The 25,376-nt window shown below is 39.1% G+C and overlaps 1 protein-coding gene across 1 annotated transcript in view; it reads left to right on the forward strand.

The window, feature by feature from the left end:
• Positions 1 to 956: 956 nt before the first annotated feature.
• The window catches only part of LOC134752538 (homeobox protein Hox-B4-like), a 58,328-nt gene continuing 33,908 nt past the window's right edge, over positions 957 to 25,376 (forward strand). The window contains exon 1 of the mRNA XM_063688230.1: positions 957 to 2,299. Coding sequence (XP_063544300.1) covers positions 1,705 to 2,299 — 595 coding nt within the window. The 5' untranslated portion in view covers positions 957 to 1,704. The remainder of the gene's footprint in view (positions 2,300 to 25,376) is intronic.

Raw genomic sequence — 25,376 nt, forward strand, 5'->3', positions numbered from 1 at the left:
TGTCTTAGTTTTTTCTGGAAACTACGAAAGAGAATTAATTTTATCTAGAGATAAGAATACTCTTATACTACGGGTTACTTATTCGAAAACTAAAAAAGCGGCCAAGTGCGAGTCGGACTCGCCCATGAAGGGTTCCGTAGCAGCAAGTAACATAATATAAAATCTTGTAGTTCGTTGTAACCTTTAAAAAAACTACTTACTAGATCTCGTTAAAACCAATTTTCGGTGGAAGGTTGCATGGTAATGTACACCATATATATTTTTTTTAGTTTTATCATTCTCCTCATTTAGAAGTTACAGGGGGGGGGGGAACACATTTTACCACTTTGGAAGTGTCTCTCGCGCAAACTATTCAGTTTAGAAAAAAATACTACACGAGATCAAAGTTATTTACATCTCGTGTGCACTAAGCACTCGAAACTGACAGGCCGATATCGTCCGGCGGACTGATAGTCAGTGGGCCCCTAAAAGGGAAACATTTCAGAACCTAAACCACAGAATAAGTAATAGTATTATCATCCTAAACCAAAATGACAATAGTACTTACATCGACAAACGCAAAACGAAAAGAATAAAATGTATCAGGATGACAGATGCTACCAAAAGTCACGTGACTATTTCCATAGGCAGAGGTAGGTAATACTTAAGTTATTACTTAAGTAAAGTTTCCATTGGAGTTTTCTATCAACGTTTGTCATTTTGGCTAGGCCCCCTGATCACTGTGACTTTCCGTTTGCATTGGCTAATATTTTTTATATTATACCTAATTGAGCTTTGTGCTTACTTATGTATCAATATCGGTTCAGTACTTGAGCCGTGACGAGGTCAGATGTTAGGTAGGTACGTAACAAATTTTATTTTTTAATAATAATAAATTAATAAAATGCCACTAAAATTTAAAAACGTAAATGACACATAGAAACATTACCTAAATGTAATTTGTTATTGTGGTTCCGAAAATAAATAAGCAAATAGCAGCTGCCATTTTAAGTAAAGTGACAAAAACCCTGTTCACACCTTGAAATCGATTTACGTCACAAACATTAATGAAAGCGTTTCGAAGGGAACATTCAACACAACACAAAGTAAATAGAAAAACATCCGTTACATCCAGCTTCCAACATTCGCACTATTATCTCGCGAGAACCAATCCAAAATGGAGAATACAGTGGTGCTCCCCTATTGGTCCGCTCGCATCAAGCCTGCCTCCTCTTCCACAAAGCTCCGCCTACCACAAACAAAAAACTTTCCAGAATAACGACCAACCTTCCTGTGAGTGCACATGTCCAGTCACATCCCTAGTCCAAAACAAAAACCACTCAATGAAAAGCAGGTAGAACGAGCTTCAAATACTATTTCATGGCACAAAAAACGTGTTAAACTCTTATCGTAGATTTCGTTACGCCAATATTGATATTGATTAGTCCATCTCGCTTAGTCTGAACAATTTTGACGGTGTTAGACAAGGACGGGGCAAGTCAGTTTTAGTGTGGTTAAGAAAAAATATGTGTTCACGTTCAGTGTTCGTCGGTACACCTGGCGTGCGGGCGCACGGTCGATAGCGCACGGCGGTGCACTAGCCCGTTTTAAAATTCGAACGCACCGAATATCGGGACGCCAATCGCCGGCGCGAATACAGTCTCACCCGTCGACGTAGTGATGTGTGTGTAAATATCGACATCGATAGCGGTGATCGTGACAAACATGATGACTATGGACATCGGGATGTACAACAACCAGCAGAATTATGGCAGCGCCGAGTTTTACCAGCAGGGGGCAGCGTATCAGCCGCCGTACGAGGGATACCATGAGGGGTACTATGAGCCTCCGACTCACTACTACGAGCCGTTACTGCACTCGCAGCAGGGACATGAGCCCCCACCTCCCGTCATCAGTACCGATACAGGTCTATGCTACACAAACCTAGACTATGGCGAACTGCAGCAGAATTATCAGTTGCATCCAATTCAGCATCACCCGGAGCCATTCAAACATAGAGAGGAAGTTCGCCACGAGGACATGCACCTTCACGAGCATAAAATAGACAACCATTACTTAGAGACAAAGTATAACATGCACTTCGTTGACGAAGGATCGATGGCGTTCAATCCAGCTTCTCCAATGGCTTGCGGGGAATTCGATTACCAGCCAAAGGACGAGTTCGGCGGGTTGCGGGAGTTCCGGGAAGATTGCGGGGGCCCACACCTTCCACCCACGGGGCTGCAGCATCCGCCGGCGCACTCCGCCGTGCCCACCTACAAATGGATGCAAGTCAAGAGAAACGTTCCTAAACCTTCAGGTAACAATATTTTTTGCCCGTACTTTTAACCGCTGAGCTTTCTTTCAAAAATCTGATATTACGGCTGAACTTATCTTCAAAAAAATTTTTTAAAGTTATGGACCTGCATTTAGGTAGGATTTAGGAATAAAGATTGGAATTTTCTAAGTATGGTTTATGTTTCTTTAGATTTAGTATATCTAATTATTTTTTAAACGATTGCAGACCTCTGCGCGTTTTGCCTCATTAGCTTAACTAAATGTACGTTTACGCCCGCCACCATTAACCTTTTCGACGCCAACGACGGATATATCCGAACCGCAGATTCAATGCCAAAGACGGATTAAGAGGCCGGTGTCGATTTTAGTCGCAAAAATGTAAAATTGATAGATTTAGTCCGTGAAATTTTACACCTTTTGTTACCTAATTGAAATAACAAGTACTGGTTTCTATTAGCACGTCTTCTTATCTTACCTTTTATCAGATCAGTTTTTTGAAAACATACTTACTAAATTAGTAATGTTTGCTTTTCTGACGTTTAGGTAAACGCGCGTAAAGCACTGATTTTGTCGCTCTTATTTGTAAATTTCGTAAAGTTTGGACTGCTAAACATGGTAATTTTGTATTACACATATCCTGTACTTGACGTTTATCAGACTACATTTTTATTATTATGACTTTGAAGTAGTGTAAATGAAAGTTAGACGAAATCGATTTTCTCCAGAAATTACTTCAAAACAAGTGACAATTTCTCTGAAAATCGAATTAATTTCAACGTAATTTTGATACTTAAACAATCTACAATATTTGCTGAAACTATTCTTATACATCAATTTGTATAATTTACCACCATGATTTTTTGATGAATTTTTAAAAACTGCCCCTTCTCTTCATGCATTACCGGTGACGCACGCTCGCGACCTCATTATTAAAAGGCCAGATGAGAAGACGTGCTAATAGAAATCAATACTTGTTATTTAGATATTACGTAACAAAACGTGTATAATTTCAACGACTAAATCTATCAATTTTAAATTTTTGCTCCAAAATCGACTACGGCCTCTTAATCCGTCACTGACCACAGAGCAACATAGACACACGTGCATATGCATAAAGTTCAATTTCAGTTTTGACACTTCGGTGACGTGGCGTCCGAGTGACAGCTTATGTGTTTGACACGTCGTTGATATGGTTAAGTAGGTATCTCATAGACATAGTATATACAAGTAGTTATAGACGCGCCACCGAGCGACCGCGGGTAAGAGAAAGAATATTCATATAAAATTTGGGCAGCATAAGATTTTTTCTCTTTTAACTTATAAATTTCGGTATTTCGCCATCGCCTCCTACCTATGATGCCTATGATGCCCATGATGCCACCCGGCCGGTGATAAGGACATAGCATGGCACTATTTTCTCTTTCCTCTTATAGGAATCGCAATAAGACTATATTTCTCTATCAAAGAGGCCCTTGAGGTATCTAGAGTTAGACCAAGAAAAGTCGGCAGCGATTTTGAAACGTCAAACGTCTATGAAATTATGACGTATAAATAACACTTGCACTGCGTGTGCTATCAAAATCGCTGCAGACTTTTCTTGGTCTAAACTCTACACTTTTCTGACGCAACATAGCTAAATTGCAACAACAAACACATTTTTACTTACAAAACACCAAACTTAAAATATAATTCAATTAGGCTTAGAATGTTATTTGAAGAAAACTGCTCGCGTGGTGGACGCCGAGATTAACCACACGACAGGGAAACTTTCCTTTAATTTACCCTGTCCCACGTTTTGGTGTCGAAAATTCGAAATACAAATACTTTTCTCCAATATGCTCGGAAATGTTCACCTTATTGTAGCAAAAAAGTACGCCCGTGCGTATCCGGGATCTAGGATATCATTGTTATTTTTAGTTAGTTTGAACACTAAAAATGTATTCGATGGTCGATCAAAAATAAAATTACGCTTTTTAAAAAAGATACCTAACTTTCATGTTAGTAGTTTTTGGCAAAAATAGTTTTAACAAATTTTTAATGATGCGTGTTCGTGATTTTTTATCGAGCGAAAGTATTTTAATCAGGTGTAAATAAGTTACTAGAGATAATGGCCTCAAGATTGATATTAATATTTTTTGGCAACCGTAGCATGATCTCAAAAAGCGCTACAATCTTTCTAAAAATGCTGGCTGAACCCAGTGGGTTGGGTGGGACCTTAAGCATTAACTAAAACAGACACCTTTTGAAGTTGTTTTAATAAAAATGTTTGAATTAGGTTCCTATTTACGTACACATTTCAGCATAATAAAGAAATCAATGTACAGTCAGCTGCAGAGATAGTTGACCCCCACCCCCCCCTGCAAACCAATTTCTATGCAGCAGGGGGGGTCAGTTATCACTGCAGCTGACTGTATATCTCATTAGAATTAATACGAAAATTACCTTCTACTACTACTAACCCATTCCGTGTTTTTTTCGTCAGTTATAAGTAGTAGGAGGTAAAAAAATTCGTTCGTATGCAATTCGGGCCTGTCTCTCTCCCTCTCATCCCCCTTTATTATCAAAATAATAGAATAAAAACTCGATCAATCTTTATTTCCATCGAAGACCACGCATCACAATACATGTAATAAGAATAAGAAATTAATAGTTAAAATGCACTAAGACAAATAGATAAGATATGCTTAACATTAAATTCCATCAACGATTAAAAAAAACAATGTTTCTATGGAACGTTTTAATAGACAGCCAGCAAACGTCCATCTTTAAATCGGAGTGTTTTGACGTTTGACGTAAACGGTGTCAAAGGTTCCTTGACCCGCTGTCACGTCGACGCTAGGAGCAAATAATTTGACGTTTTGACCGTCAGAGACGCGCTTAAATAGTAGCGTCGAGGCTTCGTCTGACGGATGATTTGATTATCTGGACCCTCCGTTTTAATGTGCCGTTATTAAAGGGAACTATTTAAATGGTCGTCGCATTGAAAGTACACACGTTAAATTAATGACAAGCAAGCAATAAACCTTACCTCACCTTATTTTCGTCGATTTACCGGAACCAAACGACCAAATTTAGTTTTATAGTGGATCGCTTTAGGGCGACTCACGTCACGCATTTGTTGTTATGGATTTAGAGGTCCCGCTGACAGCGGTTGGTTATCAATAAACGTTATGGAAAAAAGTTAAAAGTTATTACTTTTGAAGTTTTGACAAATTATGTATATGCAAAAATGTTCAGCGTTTCAAACGACTACACCGTCATTAAATTTCTTTATCAGTCAGTACTAATACTAGGCTATCAGAAAAAAAGTCACGACAGAGGAACAGACAGACAGTAGATGGTGAATATAGATAGCAGTGACATGCACGCAGTCATTATAATGGGTAAATTTCTATTTAGAATTTAATTAGATTTACAAAAAACCGCTTCAGATTTTGCACATAAACTCATATTAACAATTGCCACACTTAGTTTCTTTTGTGAGAACATTCAAAAGGTATGATGTCTAACTATACCTACCGTACCTAGTGTAATTTTTGCGTAAGTTAAAAATGGTAGATTATTCGCTAAATAAACAAAAAAACATCAACTAGCTGCTTTCTGAAATGATTTCTCACAAACACTTCTATAATAAAAAAGAATGTAGTCTTTTTCTTTAAAAATGTCATGGTAGGTACTTATTACATATTTTATTTCTCTTGAACATAAGGAATCGATGATTACATTCTACCTTTCTCCAGACAACAATCAATAAGAATGTGCAAATACAACATTTTAATACAAAACTTATCGTATTTGCTGCCCCTACACATTTTCACTGCAAAGCTGACTTGAAAATAAAACAAAATGAATGTAATGACCGAATTTCCATTTCGCCGACACAGCTCAGGAGTTGCGTGCAATTACGAAAACAAACACAGATAGCCAAACACGGGGATTATGGAAACTGTCGCGTGAGCCCCAAGTTGTATATTTTCTTATATGAAATACGCAGTTATTTCGAAGACCACTTAATATTTCTTGGTAGCTCTAAAAGGCTCACAATAAAAGGTCAACACACTAGATACGAAAGTAGCACGGAGGGTTCTTGCAATGGGTCACTTAGAAATCGTGCAATAAAAACGCATTTATTTTTTGATGTGACATATCATCACATTACAATATCACAAAATCTCCATAGATATAGCACCTACGAAAAAAAAGTGCCTAAGGAAAACCGGACCGTTGTCAGAAAGAGTGTAGGAAACCAATAACAAAATCGAAAATTACATAATTAAAGTAATTAATATAATTTTGGAGATTCTACAATCGTATAGTTCCATGGTATAAACATCTGAAACCTCAATAAATTATCTCCTATTTTTAACAGTATGTAGCATAAGTAGGTAACAAATTTAGATTTTGACTTGTAGGCCAGGAAATAAATGCCCAAAAAAAGGTACAGAGGGAAATGCTTAGAACACAATTTTTGTCTACGTAGCTTTGTTTGGACTAGTTAGGAGGTGAATATATCAAAAGTCCCCGGCCATAACCCTGGTGCTGGGGGGGAGAGGGGGGTTTGAAGGTTCCATTTTTTGGTTTTTCGATTATATCTCGGAAACTATACGTCTGAGCGACTTGGCCACTTATACAAAATGAAAAGAGATTTAATTTTTTACAAGTTTTATTCAGTCAAGTTTTTCGATACCTTGTATAGTTTTTGAGATATCCGCTCTTGAAGGTTTATTTAGGGCTCTCATTTTTATCTTGATTATCTACATCAGTGAAGCTGCTAGGCCGGGTTTGAGATCGTTTTCGTATAAATCGGCCCAACCGATTTCGTTGAAATTTGGTATAGAGATGGTTTGAGTTCCGGGACAGTACATAGGATAGTTTTTATAACCAAAATTATCTTTTAAGGGTGTGAAAAGGGGTGGAAATTTGTATAGGGAATCAATAACCGCTGAACCTATTTAAATAATATTTGGGATGGTCTACATGTTTGATTTAGTTGATAATGATACCAAACATGACTTCAAACCTAAATTTAAAAAGTATTAACCTCAGAAATTCAACTTTGGCGAAGAAGCTGAATTCCCCTCACACCAAATTTCACACCTTCAAAATATGATTTTTGAGATATAAAACTATATTATATCCTGTCTCGGGACTTAAAACACCTATTTACCAAATTTCAACTAAATCGGTTCAGCGGTTTAAGCGTGAAGAAGAGTTTAAAAAAAAGTTATTTGTTTAAAGTTTATATGTTTTTACTTCGGAAAGGCTTCGATTTATACGAAAACGTTACCAAACCCAGCCTAGCAGCTTTACTGATGTAGATAATCAAGATAAAAATGAGAGCCCTAAATAAACCTTCAAGCGCGGATATCTCAAAAACTATACAAGATATCGAAAAACTTGACTGAATAAAACTTGTAAGAAATTAAATTTCTTTTCATTTTGTATAAGTAGCCAAGTCGCTCAGATGCATAGTTTCCGAGATATAATCGAAAAACCGAAAAATGGAACCTTCAAACCCAGCACCAGGGTTACGGCCGGGGACTTTTGATATGTTCATCTCCTAACTAGTCCAAACAAAGCTACGAAGTTAAAAATTGTGTTCGTAGCATTTCCCTCTATACCTTCTTATTGCTTGGCCTATTGATCTTAATTTTACTTGGGTTGGCTTATTAATAGACGAACGAGCGAGCAAAGCGAAGTGAAGTTCTTACATTCAACTTTGAACACACGGCCGGCTAGGGGCACGTCCCGGCATTTCGATGTTTTTAAGCTGAACTACCAGAGGATAGTTTGATGAACAATAATAACTTAAGTAAATTTGTTCTAATTAAAATGAAATTGGGTAAACGTGTAGATGAAGGCATTATATTGTAGTCATTAAATTATGAGCAGGCTCGATCAAAGGGAGCTAGAAGAGCGCAGAAGGCCAAAAAGCTCTAAAGCTAAGGGTGAGGGCTCTTGCTATTCTGGTCCTCTTATTTGCAAGAAAGTATGGTCGAGTTTGGTATCAAATGAAAGTGCTCGGTTTACACATTTATAATATTGTTTTTTTTTAATTACGATATTAAAATAATTGGCAAGATTTATAGAAACAAAATAAAATAAACAAACTATGTATGTATTTGCAGACAGGCATAGCCTAGTGCAGGTGTCACGGGCAATTTCTATATCTTGCAACAACATCTAGCAGTGTTTAACTAGAATAAGTTTACTTAACCTTGTTTAAATCATATTTACTGAATCATATTCACTGTATCAATGTAAGAATACGAAATATATACATATTTGACATTTGACAAGAAAGATTACGGGTTACCACAGATACAGTTTATTTTAATCTCTATGAGGACTTAAATTTGTCAGTTAAGGGTTCCACAGAGTATGTGGCACAGACCTTGCAATAAATCGCACGCGGTTTTAGATCCTTTGCCGACTAGATAGGTGCATTCAATTGATCTAACTTTTTGGCGAACCGCGAGTTCTGTTCGGGGCGAACTACTAGTTATTTAAATTTGCATGTACACTTGTACAGTTATCAAGGATTCATATCTTCATGCCTGAGTTCTTTTAATAAACGTCTGCTACCTTTTTCACAGAACATTTTATGAATTGTAAGCTTGTCCCTATTCAGCTGGTCTCGAAATTCATAACAAACATGCATAATCGGAGGTTACTCTTACACTGGTTCATTTAAGGCTACGCGCTTAGTAATCGTTTTAATTATATAAGCCCATTTCCTACTTATAATGTAATACCTACGTCGACGTGCTGTAACAACGTCTTATGTGGTAGGGTACCTATTTATGTTTAGGGTAATTCCAGTATAGATGTATCAGTGGGATAGATGCCTGGATTTCAATTTCTACTAGTAGCAGAACTGTGGGACTAAAACTACCACTACATAATTGCAAGCGGTCTCCCTGCAAGCCTCAGGGCCGCTGTGAATATGAGCGCGAGCGCACGCGTTTCGTCAGTGAGTGCCAAAACATTCCGCGGCTAGGCTTCGAAGAGCATCAAAATAATATTCATAAGTATTTGTTTTCGAATAAATTTTGACTCTTATGATTCCTGTTTTTTATCAATTGGTTTGGGTGCACTAAAGCTTAAGTTGCATGAATAAATATATTTTATTCATATTTTATACCTAATTTTTAATTAAATAAAACAGTCATCTATCCTCTGCAAAAAGCATAGTTGGCTTTATTTTTGATCACTATAGATGTCTCAAGACTCTCAAGAGCACCCCTAGGGGCATGTATCCTCAACTGTTTCAAGGAATTGTTATGTAGCAGAGGAGCGAAATACCTCGTAAATATAAGAGGAAACAGGGTGTGGTCCCGCGTAGCATCGCCTATTCTGAAGAAAGCATGCAAGCAGCGTATGACAAAATGAAGAAGGGAAAAAAGAGAACGACATAAACAGAACATCTAGAATACTGTCTAGAACACGACGACGACGTTTTCAAAATAATGAATGTAAAATACTGATAACTTTTAATTTAGCTTGTTTGATTTCAAAGGGCATCTATCCTCTGACCCATGTTTGCGACGAGTCATCTATCCCTCACGGTAGACATCTATCCCATTCTTAAGAGGTCAACAAAAACACGATTTATACAAAATCTGTGCGACTTATATAAAAACAAGTACAGTAAAATAATAGGTTAAGGACCACAGTTATCATATGTATAGGACACATTGCTATAAAATTATGAATTATTGAGTTAATAAGGGGCCCACTGATTATCAGTCCGCCGGACGATATCACCTGTCAGTTAGAATAAAAATTTGACAGTTACGAACAACTGACAGGCCGATATCGTCCGGCGGACTGGTAATCAGTGGGCCCCTTTATAAAGCTATTTCAAAAAGTGGGGCATCTATCCTGGAATTACCCTAATTTTACAACATAAATTTCAACGACAATGTGTGTAACAACCATAATATAAGTACTAAATACTGATTGCATGTTATTACAACTATTGTTTAAAAGGTGTCGTAACATCTTTCATTCAGGTCTAAAACGTCACAATACTACATTTATTGTGACGTTTTAGACCTGAATTAATACAGTCTGGGGTACCGTCTCTCTATAGAAGCCAAACTAAACCTTTCCTCACAACATGACACATCGTGCAAATCAAACAAATTCCTCGCCTCCTGGTTGGAGCTTACGTTCAGCCGAGTCACGCTGACTCGGAATCCCCACTAGTTGTACACTGTGACTTACATGACTTGTGATTCGCTTTATTGCTTGCTTTATTGATATTAATTCCCTTGACGGACGTCGCGTTTTGCTAACATGGATCAAGATTAGGGCGAAAAATTCGAACACAATTGTGTGTGGGCTCTTAATGTCTCCGCCAATCTTACAGAAATGTTGATGTATCTTAAGATTCATTTGTAAGACTAAGATTAGCTATCCTACCTACGCATACGAAGATGGCGGATCGCCTGGACACCTTCCTTAATAAGTGGCCGGAGGATGAAATTAAAGGCCTTTGCCCATAAGTGGGACACTCAAATTGGCTAGTAAAAAAAACATTACCTATGATTTCCACGACCTACCTAACTAAAAATCTCCTTATATGATCATATTTTTCTAAGAGACATTGGTATTCGTAGACGTGAAAAAAACATATGTAGTTCTTGATTAAATATTTTCTTTAATAACACAACTTCCGATACACGAATTATGTTACGAGTCTAGTGATGTACCGACTATTGATTTGGCCGACTAGCCGACTAATCGGCGCTCGAACGGCCGATTAGTCGGTCGACTAGTCGGCTAGTCGGCCAGATCATTATTTTCATCTAAGTTCAGAATTGACACTTGACAAACAATCGTTTTGGTCCTTTAGTTGCGCTATTCATCATAATAGCTTTGCTAAAAGGTGCTCTCTGAAGGTTCAAAAGCCTATCACCGGGATTCTAATTCAATTTCGTTTTTTTTTTATTTGCGATCCTGACCACACCATGAGTACACCTTGTTGGGAGCATTTTCAAGGCTACGTTTCGTTTACCTAAGTAGGTAGTCGCCAATGAAGAACCCATCCCCAGCAGCAACATAGACTTTTTGTAAGAGACCCACATGGTAAATCTCTCGTATCTTCATGGCTCCGCCATTAAAAATAATTTAAAAACTAAATTTAAAAAATAACTATCAAACTTGCCGACAAAATTACACGAAAATCGGTTGAGAGACTTGTGAGAAGTGCGACCTGTAGAGGAAAACTCCAGGTCAATTATATGCTTGAACAAAAGTTTTCGTATGCCCCCTTTATAAGTATTTGAGTAACATAGACTTAAAGCATATGTAAATAATAAATATTGATATTGTTATTTTCATTTTATCCTAAATTACTAAATTGTGTAATTTCCTTTTGCGTGGTATGCTTAACCCCCAAGTCTGTCCTTATTTGTATGGTGCGAGTTTATGCGCATTAGAGAAAAAAGATGGAGGTGTAAGGCCCATTGCAATAGGTACAACCTTGCGGCGACTTGTTGCTAAGTTGGGTTGCCGTTCAGTAAAGGATGAGATGGCAGCATATTTTCAGCCACGTCAAATAGGTTTTGGTACTCCTTTAGGTTGCGAGGCGGCAATTCATGCGACTAGGCATTTTGCTGAGTCTCGCGAGAACAGCGATACCGTTATATTGACCGACAGGTACGTCACCAGCGACGACAACATCAGCGCGCAGCGCGCGTGCGAGCGCGAGGACTATAAACGCCCAAGCCCACGCAACACGCAAGTCTCTGTCGCACCCGACGCCGCCGCCGCCAACGACTGCACTCGTCACCGTCGCACCCGTGAGTAAGCCTAAACCCGCATCTGCGACAACGCTTAACCCGCAGCCGAACAACCCCGAGCCTGCGCCGACCAGCAACGACAACGCGCTATCACTCGCCATTCAAACTGCGGATCAGGCAGACGTACAATGCCCATTGACGACCACTGGAGCTCTAGACGCCGAGACATGGGAGGTGGCAAGCTCTCGAAAAAACAGGAATAAAAATCGAAACAATATTATTGTAGGCACGGGCTCAAATCATAACGATATCAAAGCCATTGAGCAACTAAGATATATTCAAGCCTGGTCCTTCAGACCAGAGACGACCACCGAAAATATTATAAACTTTCTGAAAGAGACAGTAAGCTCCGACGACTACGTTGTAGAAAAGAGACAGATAAAAACAAATAGGCATGCATCCTTCTTAATAGGTATACCAGAGAACATATACGAAAAATTCAATTCGCCTACTGTGTGGCCTCCGCGCGTAAGATTCACAGAGTGGTTTCAAGGCCGCCCCCGCGTCGCGCGGGGCTTTCGACGACGTCACTCCGGCGCAGCGCTACCGACCGCCTCCGATTCACTGCCGCGGCAGAGCTAATCCACCCGCACCAAGCGAAATTAATGAGTCCGAAGCGCCGCGCAAGTTAATAATATGTAACCAAAACATACGCGCGCTTGACAACAAAACACAGCGCCTCGAAATACTACTGCAGAATGAATTGCAATGTGACGTACTCGTTATGACCGAACATTGGTTGAGTAGCGCTAAATTAAAATGCATATATCTCGAAGATTATTATCTAGCTTCAAATTTTTGCCGCTCGAGTTATGAACACGGTGGATCGTGTATTTATGTACGTAATAACATACGGGCCATCGAAAATCTAGAACTGACAGCATTATCTGAAGAACGATATTGCGAAATATCGGCTATTGACCTTATAGATTTTAATATAACAATAGTTTGTGTTTATAGATCGAACTGTCAAATTAGTAGTAATGACTTTCTAGGGTACCTAGAACGTCTGCTCGATAAATTAAGTATTTTTGATAGGGAGTGCATTATTTTAGGGGACACGAACATAGACGACACAGTGAGTAACGTAAAGCCAGACTTAAGAAAATTATACGACGTACTTCGAGCCCACGACTTCAGAAATGTGGTGGATTTCCCTACTAGAGTCACGGGTACTACGTCCACAAACCTCGATCACATTTACTGGAACGGAGACCGCTCAGTGCTGAGCGCCGCTCCTGTCACCACTCACCTCAGCGATCACCTAGCCGTGCGTGCTGAGTTGCTGCGCCCGCGCGCCCCGCCCGCGCCCCGCACCCGCCGCGCTAGGATTTACTCCACACGAAACTACAACGAATTTCGAGCCGCACTGCAAAGCGTGGACTGGCATGATGTTATACACAGAAATAGGAATTCCGTCACAAATCTAACGTCATCTGTTATAAATATACTAAAAAATAAATTTAATATTTGCTTCCCAATTAAAACCGTGTTTAATAAAAAAAGAGAATCGTGGGTGACGAACGAAACTTACAACCTAAAAAACCTACTGTTTGAAATAATAGACTTAGGAAGACGTTTTTCCAATAACGAGAAACTAAATTTAATTATTTCCAGTATGAACACCAAATACATTAGTCTACTTAACTCAAAAAAAGCCGAGTTCTACACAAAAAAAATAAAAAACAATCCGAACACCGTGAAATCCATGTGGGGAGTATTAAACAGGGAAAGGGGCAAAACGTGCAACAATCAACTCGATTTTACAGAGGTAATTACCGACTTAGATGGAAACAAATTTAAAACAAAAAAGGCGGCAGCCGATGCTATAAACAAACGGTTTGCCGGAGCGGCGGCGGCCTGTAGCGCGACACCTGCTGACGTGCCGCGCGCACTCGCTGCGCTGCAGGCCGCGCGCCCGCCCGCCGACTGCTGCATCAGGCTGAAACCTTTCACCCCTGACGAAGTATTTTACATTATCACGGCCCGATTAGCTAAAAAACCAACTAGGGATATTTTTGACATCTCTGTGAACTTAGTCTACTCCGTCGCCGCGGAACTAGCACCCGTGCTCGCCATAGTTTATAACAGGTGTCTACGCGAAGGTATCTTTCCGAACCCACTTAAAGAAAGCCGAATCTCTCCGTTATTCAAAGGGAAAGGAAAGAGAGAGGATATCGACGCTTACAGACCTATAGCAATAATTCCAGTCATAGCTAAGATATTTGAGTGCGGCTTAAGTTCCAGATTAACGGAGTTTCTATCTTCCAAAAATGCGCTTTCGGAGAGGCAATATGCCTACCGAAAAGGCCGCTCAACAACCTCCTTGGCTCGGACCGTGATTCGGCAGGTTACTGAAGCCCGCGAGTGCAGGAACCAAGTCGCAGTCTTATGCTGCGACTTATCAAAGGCATTCGACGTTGCTGATCACGAAGTTCTGACCAGCAAACTTCGTCACTATGGCTTTGAAGGTACCGCCCTGACTTTGTTATCAGACCTTCTACGGAACAGAACACAAGTTGTGGTCTCTGATGGCGGTATAGTTCGATCTGACGCCGCGACCACAAGTATGGGCGTCGCACAGGGCTCGTCGGTGTCGAATATTCTATTCTCTATACTTTTGAACGACCTGCCAGAGGCTATCACCGGTGGAGAGACATTCATGTATGCTGACGACGTGGCTGTTGTTGTGTCCGCCCCTACATACGACGAGCTCGAACTCAAACTTAACTTGATCGCCGCATCACTCTCGAATTGGTTTGGCATTAACGGACTTATCTTAAACACGAGCAAAACGCATTACATCGGCTTTGATCTGTCTGGACGGCAGGTTAGGCAGCTGTCAGTAATAGCAAATGGCACTGTAATCAGACAAGTCATGAACTCCAAATTTCTTGGTTTCGAGCTAGACAGCTGCCTCACCTGGAGTGGCCATATAGATCAGATGTGCAAGAAACTCGCAACGGCATGCTTTGCGTTGAGGCGGCTGGCTCGAGTACTTCCATTAGAAATGGTCCGAGCATGCTATTTTGCGTCAGCCCACGCACTCCTGCAGTACGGAGTCGAACTGTGGGCCGGTGCTGCCGATTGGGAGAGGGTCTTCCGGCTCCAGAAGCGCGCCGTTCGGGCGATAGGCCGTGTCCCTCAATGTCACTCCGCGAGGCCATTGTTCAAGTCGTTGGGAATACTTACGCTGCCCTCGCTTCTAATAATGCAAATGGCAATAAATACACGTGATGAAGTAGACTCCAATCCAATCATCGAAGCCCCGCGTAGGTACGCAACGCGCAGCGCGCGCGCCGGAATGCTGCCACTCGCATCGCACAAACTTGCGAAAACTAAAAAGCTATCACATGTTATGGGTCGAAAAGTGTATAATTGCCTTCCGCGTGAAGTTGTTACTGCAAAAAGTGCGTCAATGTTTAAAACTAAACTCAGACAATGGCTCCTCGAGCAGACGTTCTATGACCACAAAGAGCTTTTTATAAGTAAACCCATGTCATAGAATAAGAATAATATTGTATAATACCTACATATTGTAGTACCTATTGACTTGTAATTTTATATTATTAATAAATGATGATTATGATTATGATTATGATTATTGAAGCTTGACATCAAGAACGCCTTTAATTCGGTAGAAAGGGATACAATCTTGGAACAGGTAAAAACACGTGTTCCAGCTTTGTATCCAGTGCTTTCCAGTGCTATTCCTCTCCGAGTAACCTGTTCTTTGGTGACAGCACGATCTCTTCGCAGGTAGGTGCTCAACAAGGAGATCCGTTGGGTCCTCTGGTATTTTGCCTTGCGATGCAGAATTGTATAACGGCATTGCAGTCACCATTGAATGTGTGGTACTTGGATGATGGCACTATTGGTGGAAGCTCTAATGTAGTTCTGGATGATGTGAGTAGGCTCTTGCCGGCTTTGCAATCAATTGGGTTGGAGGTAAATTCCACCAAATGTGAGCTGTATCCATGTGGTACCTTAGCATTAGATTCCGTGCCCAACTTCCAATCGGTTTTTCCAGGTCTCCGGCTGCTGAACAAAACTTCATTTTCGTTATTAGGAGCACCCATTTTTCCTGACGGGGTGTGTTCGGCGGTTCAGGCTAAAACCCAGGCGCTTGAGTCTGCTTTTGTGCATTTTAAACACTTGTCGGCGCACGTTTCACTAATCTTACTTCGAAACTGTTTTGCGATGCCTCGTGTGACGTATCTCTTGAGGACTGCACCGATTTGGAGGTTTGATCAAGATGTACAGGTTTTTGATCGTGTGCTTCGGCAAGGCTTAGAGGGTGTTTTGAATGTCAGCTTTAATGAACCACAGTGGCGCCAGGCATCACTTCCTGTTCGATATGGGGGTTTGGGGGTACGTTGCATGCGTGACGTCGGTTTGGTAGCTTTCCTAGCATCATCTCATGCGGCATCAGGTCTTGCCACTAGAATCCTTTCCTTCGATGGTGGCAATATCTGTATTACATTTCTTCAGGAGGCTCTTTCCGAGTGGTCGTTCCGCTTTGCAGGAGTTGAACGACCAGAGAACCCCTCATCACAAAGACTATGGGATGATATTTTGTGCCGTGAGTGGCATAAGGGCCTGTTGGAGGGTGCCGTGGGGAAAGACGTTGCCAGGCTAAAGGCTGTTAGGGAACCTGAGTCCGGGGCATGGTTACATGCCTTGCCGACACCACACTTGGGAACCTTACTTGATAATGACACATTACGGATGGCGATTGTACTAAGAATTGGGGGCAAGGTGTGTGAGCCACATCAGTGTAAGTGTGGGGTAATGGTGGAGGCGGATGGACACCACGGGCTCAGCTGCTTGCGGTGTGTGGGTAGGATACCCAGGCACTGTGCCATTAACGATTTAATAAGGCGAGCTTTGGTGTCGGCGAACGTCCCATGCATTATGGAGCCCCAGGGTCTAAGTCGTTTGGACGGTAAGAGACCGGACGGCCTTACGCTTGTTCCTTGGGCGAAGGGCCGCAGCTTACTTTGGGATGCCACGTGTGTGAGTACTTTTGCTCCCACTCATCTCGCGCGCACGGTGAACAAGGCAGGTGCAGCGGCTGAAAGTGCTGCTAGGTTCAAGCATAGCAAGTACGCGAACCTTGAACAGGTGTATGATTTTGTCCCGGTTGCTGTCGAGACGGCTGGACCTTGGTGTGCCGAGGCCAAAGCCTTTATTAAGGATATAGGGCGACGCTTAAGAGAAAGGGGCGGCGACCCTCGCTCTGGTTCTTTCCTCGTCCAAAAGATATCCCTGGCCATTCAGCGAGGTAATGCCGCCAGTATTTTTGGCACATTTGGTCCGGGGGATAATCAGAGTGGGGGGTAATATTGTATTTGTTATAATTTAGTTTTACTTTTTTGCATTAATTACCTTTAGCTTTAAGTTTATTTGTTTTGTTTTAATTTGTTACTAACAACTATGAAGTCTGTTCTTCGAAATAAAGATGTTTTCTCTTTTTATCCTTTTTTTCTGTCACTTATAAGGTGCCGACTAATCGGCCTTTTTTGCCGACTACAAATGTGGCCGGATAGTCGGCTTTCCCGACTAGTCGGTACATCCCTAGTTACGACACTTCGCTCGATACAATGAATTCCCAAACTAACCTCTAACTCGGACTTTTAATCAAACTTTACTCGGTTATTTATTACGTGACACTATAAACAAAAAACCGGCCAAGTGCGAGTCGGACTCGCGTTCCAAGGGTTCCGTACATTACACAATTTAAACAATGTATTTTTTATATCAAACGTGAATGAAATGTCTTTAAAAAACCCCTAGGGGTCGGATCAAAAACTAAGTAATTAAGCCCGATTTACGCTTGACTGCACTTTTCTAATAGGTTTTCCTGTAATCTATAGGTAAAGATCTATTTTGTGTATTTTTTTCAAAATTTTAGACCCAGTAGTTTCGGAGATAAAGGGGGGGGGGGGGGAATGGTCATTTTTTCCCTTTTTTCTTGAATAACTTCTAAACTGTTTATCCTAAAATTATAAAAAAAATATATTTGAGATTCTCACAATGAGCTTTTTCATTTGATATGTAACACGATATAGTTTGAAAAACTTTATTTTTTAATTTTCTCATTTACATTTAAAAGTGGCCCCCATGTTTATAATTATTTTATTTACGTTACATGTTCGTCTTTGGGTCACAAACTTACATATGTATACCAAATTTCAACTTAATTAGTCCAGTAGTTTCGGAGAAAATAGGCTGTGACAGACGGACAGACAGACAGACGCACGAGTGATCCTATAAGGGTTCCGTTTTTTCCTTTTGAGGTACGGAACCCTAAAAAAGAAGAAAAAACAATCTTTACTTGAATAGTAATTTGACAGCTTTCGAATTTCGATATTATAAGGCAATGTTTTTAAAATAAATAATAAAAATCGACAAAATTCGATCAGAATTGGCGCGCATGGTCTTTCCCGTTCTTTCTTGCGAAATGTGACAGTGATAGCGGCAAATCGATCACGGCATGATGTCAAATTGGTAAGGAAAGGATATACCCTCACCAATAATTTAAGTATCAACTCAAATTGTTTCTTAGATAAAGATAAAACAACAATGACCTTATTTAATTAAATTAGTTTAAAATGCTTAGGTTTATCAGTCGCAAATCGCTCGTATTTTTTGCTAACGTTAACCACATAATGCACAAAAAATCAAAGACCACACGTGAGGAGCTGTCACAGGACAAAAATCCCGATGCTATCAATTCTATGCACCACAATGTACCCGGAGCCAGGACAAGTCTCTCGGGACTGGATTCGGCAAAATAAGAGATATTCAAAAGTAAACTTTATGTGTTAACTGTACGGTTGTTTTTAAGCATTTTCGGGCGCGGGGACGAAAAGGATCTGATTTTCTTGTTGGATGTTGGATGACGTTTGGAATTTTATGTATTGTGTCAATCGTCTTGTAAGGTTTTATAATATTGGCAAGACCATCCAATATTGGCAGTATTTAAATCGAAACTCTTAAGAAGGTTGGAATCAGTAGTTGTGATAACTACTAGCAGCAAAAATGCGGCCAAGAACATTTATAAACCAACAACCGCTTCAGGGGCTACCTGAGGTTTTCATCGATTTTTGACAAGTTTTGAATCGTATCTCCTACTTTTGCACTACATATAGAATTATAAGACAAGCGGCTATCGGTTCTTCAATCTTTTATCTCCATTTTTGTCTACCGGATTGTGAAAAAAATGAATACTTATTTATTTATGATTGTTTTAAACATTGTCTAAAAAAAACACTTTTTTCGTATCTCAATTGCTGTGAAAGATCTTACTTATACGAAATCTACATATTTGGGTTCGTCTTAGACGTCTCTAAAAATTTGACTGTTTTAATTTTAAACTAATTAACACAAAAGTTATGGCCAGAAAACCAGTTTTTTGGCCTAAAATTGTTCAACTTTGATGCCAAATATTTCGAAAACAATGAACTTTGAAGTAAATATGGGATACTATATTACTAAAATCCGTTGCTGTTAATATGATAAGCTACATAAAACATTAGAAAACTAAGGGATTCAAATCGAAGGTCATTGGGGCATGGGATCCCCTTAAGCTTATGGAACTAATAACTAAAATAACTCCTAATAATGTACCTATATTTTATAACCATATCAAATACAGCATGAATATGCAAGTTAAATAGAAATTATTTTTCGGTACTGCGTTTTCCTATCTAAATCTAAAAGAATGTAAAAGCAACTTTTTGGTGATATTATGCTAACATTGTAAATAATCTGCATGTCAAAACAAAATGTCTTTTATTTAAAAAACGATTTGCATATGTATATCAATAATGGAACTTGCAAAGCTACATTTCAACATGCTTCTAGAAAATATGCTCATTTTGGAAAAAGTTCGTAACTTTTTTAGATTTATTTCGTTTAAAGTAAGAATGTTTCCATAAATCAAAATATATGAACCTCATCAAAACCTAACTTTCCCTAACGAGACCTTTAGTTCTGTCAACTGCTCATTTAAAACACTTTATTGATATTTAAAAAAAGGTCATTACCACTAGCCATAACAGTTTTCCATCCTGCTCTTAACAATGGGATCGGAGTGAGATATAATGAGTGTTTCCTAAACAGGACGGTGTTCGCCGAATATCGGAAAGTAGTCACGTGACGGAGTGAGGGTTGCGTGTGAGATGGCGCGATAGCTGACCCCTGGTGGACTGTTGTAATCGGTTTAGGGCCTACTGGCTTTGACGTGTGCCTCAAGACATAGAAATGAACGGACGCAAAGGTTATGGTGTCTTTTAATTCCTATGAGTATGGAATACGCCTTCTCGAGTCCCCAAGAATTGTCAGACAGACGTCGTATGTACATGTTGGTATAGGTAACAATAAACAAGGACAAAAGACCTCTGCAAGGACAATCACATCGAGTTTGGGTTCATTAAAAAGATCCTTAATAGTCAGGAATGTCAGGATAAACCAGAGAATAACTCGCGCGGCGCGGCAAAGTGTTCTATAGGACCTTTTTCGTACCCATGAATCTAGTATAACTGGATCGGTCATGAAGAGTGGGGGAAAATGACCGAACGGGATAGTCTTATATATCTTTCAGTAGGAGTAGCAGAGAAAGCGCTGTTATTGTTTGTCCTTGTCATAGTTTCACTTTTCCACCGATGCCACAACCGAGGTTGTGGCAAACAAATAAGTACGTGACATGTCATGTTTGTTCGTTGCTTGTTTAATTATCGTTGTTTTGTATGAAATTGTGCTTTCTCTTATGAAATATAGTGATGGTTAGCGTTTTGAATGCTTGAACTTTGATAAAATACTGGTGAATTGTTCTGTAATCGGCTGTAATAGCCGCTCTGAGCAAAAATATGAGATCATAACCTTTCACACGTAAGTACGGTAATTTACACCTTCCTCTTAACGCAATATGTGAGAATAACATCGTAAAATTACGTTACACTCAAAGCAATGTAGAATCAAACGATTTCAATAAAAATATCACAATTATTTACGCAAATTAACAAAACATTATTTGTAAAATTTTCCGCCCAAATTACGTAGGTAGGTAGGAGTCTGAGGTCAGCCATTTTTAAACTTCTTCTTAATTTAGCTGCATAAGAATCATGTTAGGGATACCAGATGAAAATATCATAATTTTATGGGTAATTTTGACCTCGAGTTTTTTCGTACTTCTAATTCCAAAAAATAAATAAACAAATGTTGTGAAGATTAAATGTGGTGTACATTAATTGGTGTGATTGCGATAAGTGATTTCTTTAAATTAAAACCCATAATACATTTTATTTTACGTTTTATTTACTAAACATGTTTAGTTTTGTACCACCTGCGCGAATTATAGGAGGTATTTCATTGTTTATAAGCCTAAAAAGAACGGCCCATTGACATTTTATTTAACAATTTTTTAATACCGTCAAACAAGCTAACTTTGCCTCCAGGGTAATCGCCCCAACGTGATATCAAATATTGGGGTAATTTTTACCAATATGGTATCCCCACGTTTATGACGTCATCTATGTCTATCCCTTACGGGCGCACGCGTATAGCTGGTCTATGTAATGCTAGGTCTATGTTCGTACCAGTCTGAATATTTGAACTCGACCATTTATTCAGCAAACAGGCAAGCAGGGCACGTTTACACCTACGTTTCAAAAGCAATAAAAAATTACAATGTCGTTGCTTTCACGAGTTTCACGTTTGTAGCAATGGTACCTATTCGCGTTTTCCGCCAACGTTTTATAAATTGCACTACCCTCACTACTCTCAGCTAATGCAAGTGACTTGCAACCACTGCCTAATAGCTTAGCACTTCGGGCTCTAATGACCGCCAATTGACCCGTCTCATAGCGCACATAACAGTGCTTAATTCATAAAAATAATATTAATTTTATTTTGCATAATTTCTATGCAATTCGTATTACATTTCTTGTGCCTAATAATTATTTACATATACCGTATTAATTAAGCAAATGTAATGACACTTGTTTTAGGCGAAGGCCGATATCGATATTGTTATGATTTAATTTTATGTCAAGAAAAGTTTATACAATTAACCATAGTCGATATTCGGTCACCTCGGTCACCTTGGTAACAATCGAATAAAGAATTGTAAAAGAAAATTTTGTGATATATGAAGATCACGGCTGTCAGATTTTCCATCGGACTAAATATTTTTTATACAACTGTCTTTTTAGTTTTACGAGTTGACTATTTAATATGTACATATCTGTATGGTTTCAAAGGCGCTTTATGTACGTCAATTTACTTCGCTCTTTTTTTAAATAACAAATAACTATTAATTATTGAACAATTTACTAAATATATTCCAAGCGCGTTTCAACAGTACATTATTTTGTGCGTGACTTACGAAGTTACCCTACTCCTGCTTGACTTGTATTACTCGTACCTTTTAACTACTTATCCACTTTAGATCTGTTTTCTCGCAAGGGCAACCGGAGCTGCGACAAGCAACGCTTCATTGACCCTATTACTAGATACTTGTTTTTGGTTCCTATTCACAGCGTAATTAAATAAATTGTTCGAAACCAGTAGACAAAGCACTGAGATGGTTTTATATTACTGATTAAATGTTACATATGTGTAGGAATGGAACGTAAGAGGATAGCGTGAAACGGAACGTAAGGGAGAGAGAAGGATGACAAGAGGTGCGAAAGGGACGGGGAGAACGATTTGAATGGTGAGCGAGCGAACGTGCCTAAAGTGTTAAAATATTCCTTAAAATTAGTTTATCTTATTTAAATAAAACAAGTCAGTGTTATTTTGGTTTTTTATTAAGAGGCCAAACATAATCCCACATATGTATATTAATTTGTAGGTACACTATGGATTGGATTGATATCGGATATGTGTATATTCAACTTTGGATTTGCGTGTGAATTTCAGTAAATCGTTCAACCACAGGGTAGCGCCAGGGGCGGCTCGTCAAAAGGATTCTGAGGCAAGCCGGAGCTAAGGTCATTTTTAAATGAACTCAAGGAGAATTTCTCAACCTCTAACAATGATGCAATCCGATGGGAATTGAAATTTATGAATAGTGCCACTGGTAGATAATTGCCCAGGTTTATTCATGAAACCCAAAGACTACAGATCCTAGTTTTCAGTGCATACAGGATTTTAGATTTGAAAACGTCATCTAATTTTCCGAATTAGATACAGCTGCCCGAAGTTTCAGCGTCACAAACTTGGATTTGTCTAGAACATTTTGTCACTATTAATATATAAAAAAATCAGCCGACCCTTATTTCATGCAACGTGAAATGTAGCATTATATTCTAGGAAATGTTGTATTAAATATTTGGTCGTGCCGCCCGTGCTCCTCCACTTTCATTTTGTGACATCTCATTGTAAGTCCACTTCATCGGAATATGACTTAATGTACACAAGGACCGTATAGTTAGTGGTCTTGGTCGGTTGACAGCTGATTAGTAAGTGTATCAAAGTGTGGTGCAGACCGCATTAGCCGTCTTGAGATAAGTGCGCATTCCTGTCACAGCCTCTCACTGCCACCCACGACAAGTTAGACATTAAGGTGACGCAGGTAAATACAATTTTTAATTAGTTAAATTTATATTTATACTTACGCTGCCTGTATAATTCGTAATAAATGCATTATTACAGTTGTAGAGGCAGGAAAGTTGAGAATTAATGGTTAAGTAGGTATTAGTTTTGGTTTAGAAACAAGAGAGCAATTTATATTTCAACCGAGTCCAATATGTCTTACATATATAGTTTTTCTCAAAAATGGTGAGAAATAAAGTTAGTTAAGCAAATTGAGTCGTTAAAAGTGCTCCATTTACCAGCTACTCCCACCCGGAACCTATGACAGGTTGCGTATCTCTATTCTAATAAATCTTATATCGTATAAACAACTGCACCTTAATAAATCGTAGCCGCATGCTTTTAATACTTACATTATGAATTATGAGAGTTCAATGCGTACGCGTGCGCACAGTAGCTAATGATCCACCACTACACCGCCTTCCACGTGCAAATAGACGAAAGCGACCGGGTACGCCTCTCAGAAGTCTCATATATAATATGTCAGTTATAAGACGTTTGTATTTTGGCTGTCTGATAGACTCGTCGCCTTTGTCCAGTTCCAAACCAAATAGTTACTCAATGACCGAAAGAATGACCAGGTTTAATCCTCCGTCCTTAATTTGAGTTATTTTCTTTGGATTATGATGTTCACAAAACAGGTACATATACGGACCTTAGCTCTATGCATTAGCACTTGGTCGGCTGATGGTTTGGTGTTCAAAGACCTATAGACAACAATCTCAAGGTAGGTACTGCTATGAGCTTTGTATAGACTATTTTGTATTTCCGTCTTTATTCTATTAATGTCCTTGGATTTTGTTTTCCTTAAGTAAGCGGGACATGATTTATTATATACTACACTAAAATAAATAGGTAGTAATTAAATAAAATCATTTTTCACAGGAGCTACTAATTAACAAACACAAGGTTGCCGCCGGACTGTAGCCCGTGCCGACTGTCGCATTGACATAATGTATCCGATTGCATATGTAAGATTAATGAACATGAACACACAATGGGTAATGGTTACAACCATTTATTACATGGGTCATTTCCATAAATAACAAATTGACTACACAACATGATATGCATTAGGCACCTACTTAATATAGTTCAATTTAGATCTAAGTATGAGTATACCTACTACTATGATAATATTGATTATAGATATTAAAAATTATATACGGCTTAGCTCAAAAGTGCGCAAAGCTCAACACTGATATCACTTAAATAAAGCAGTTCTGTTTCCAGTGATTGGTAAGATTTCAGAAATATTAGAATTTCAGATTTTGAATATATGTAAAATATACTTACTCGAACCAATTTCCTTTTGCGGAGTAAGACTTGATAGCCCATGGCGAAACATCGTCAGTAAATAGTTAATTGTTTTAGAAGGGGCCAGAGTTATTGTTTAACTTTTCGTACTAATTTTGAAAGGCACGTGGGTTAAACAAACTTTTTTACCGAGTGGAACACAATATATTTCACCACACCAACGCGAGGATATTTCTAACTGTACAACATTGTAAATCAACTTATTGGTTTGTAACGTAATGTTGTTTTTACGGTGGTTCCAATGCACCACTGAACATTTCATCAAAAACCCATTCCAAATTCCAGGGTGCGTTAGGGTAAGTAACTGACTGAAAATCTTATTATTAGTTGGTTTCTAGTAAAATCTTATTATTAGTGACGCCAGTTAGGTCC

The sequence above is a fragment of the Cydia strobilella genome, chromosome 2 (genome assembly GCF_947568885.1).
Source record: "Cydia strobilella chromosome 2, ilCydStro3.1, whole genome shotgun sequence".
In the NCBI taxonomy this organism is placed as follows: domain Eukaryota; kingdom Metazoa; phylum Arthropoda; class Insecta; order Lepidoptera; family Tortricidae; genus Cydia; species Cydia strobilella.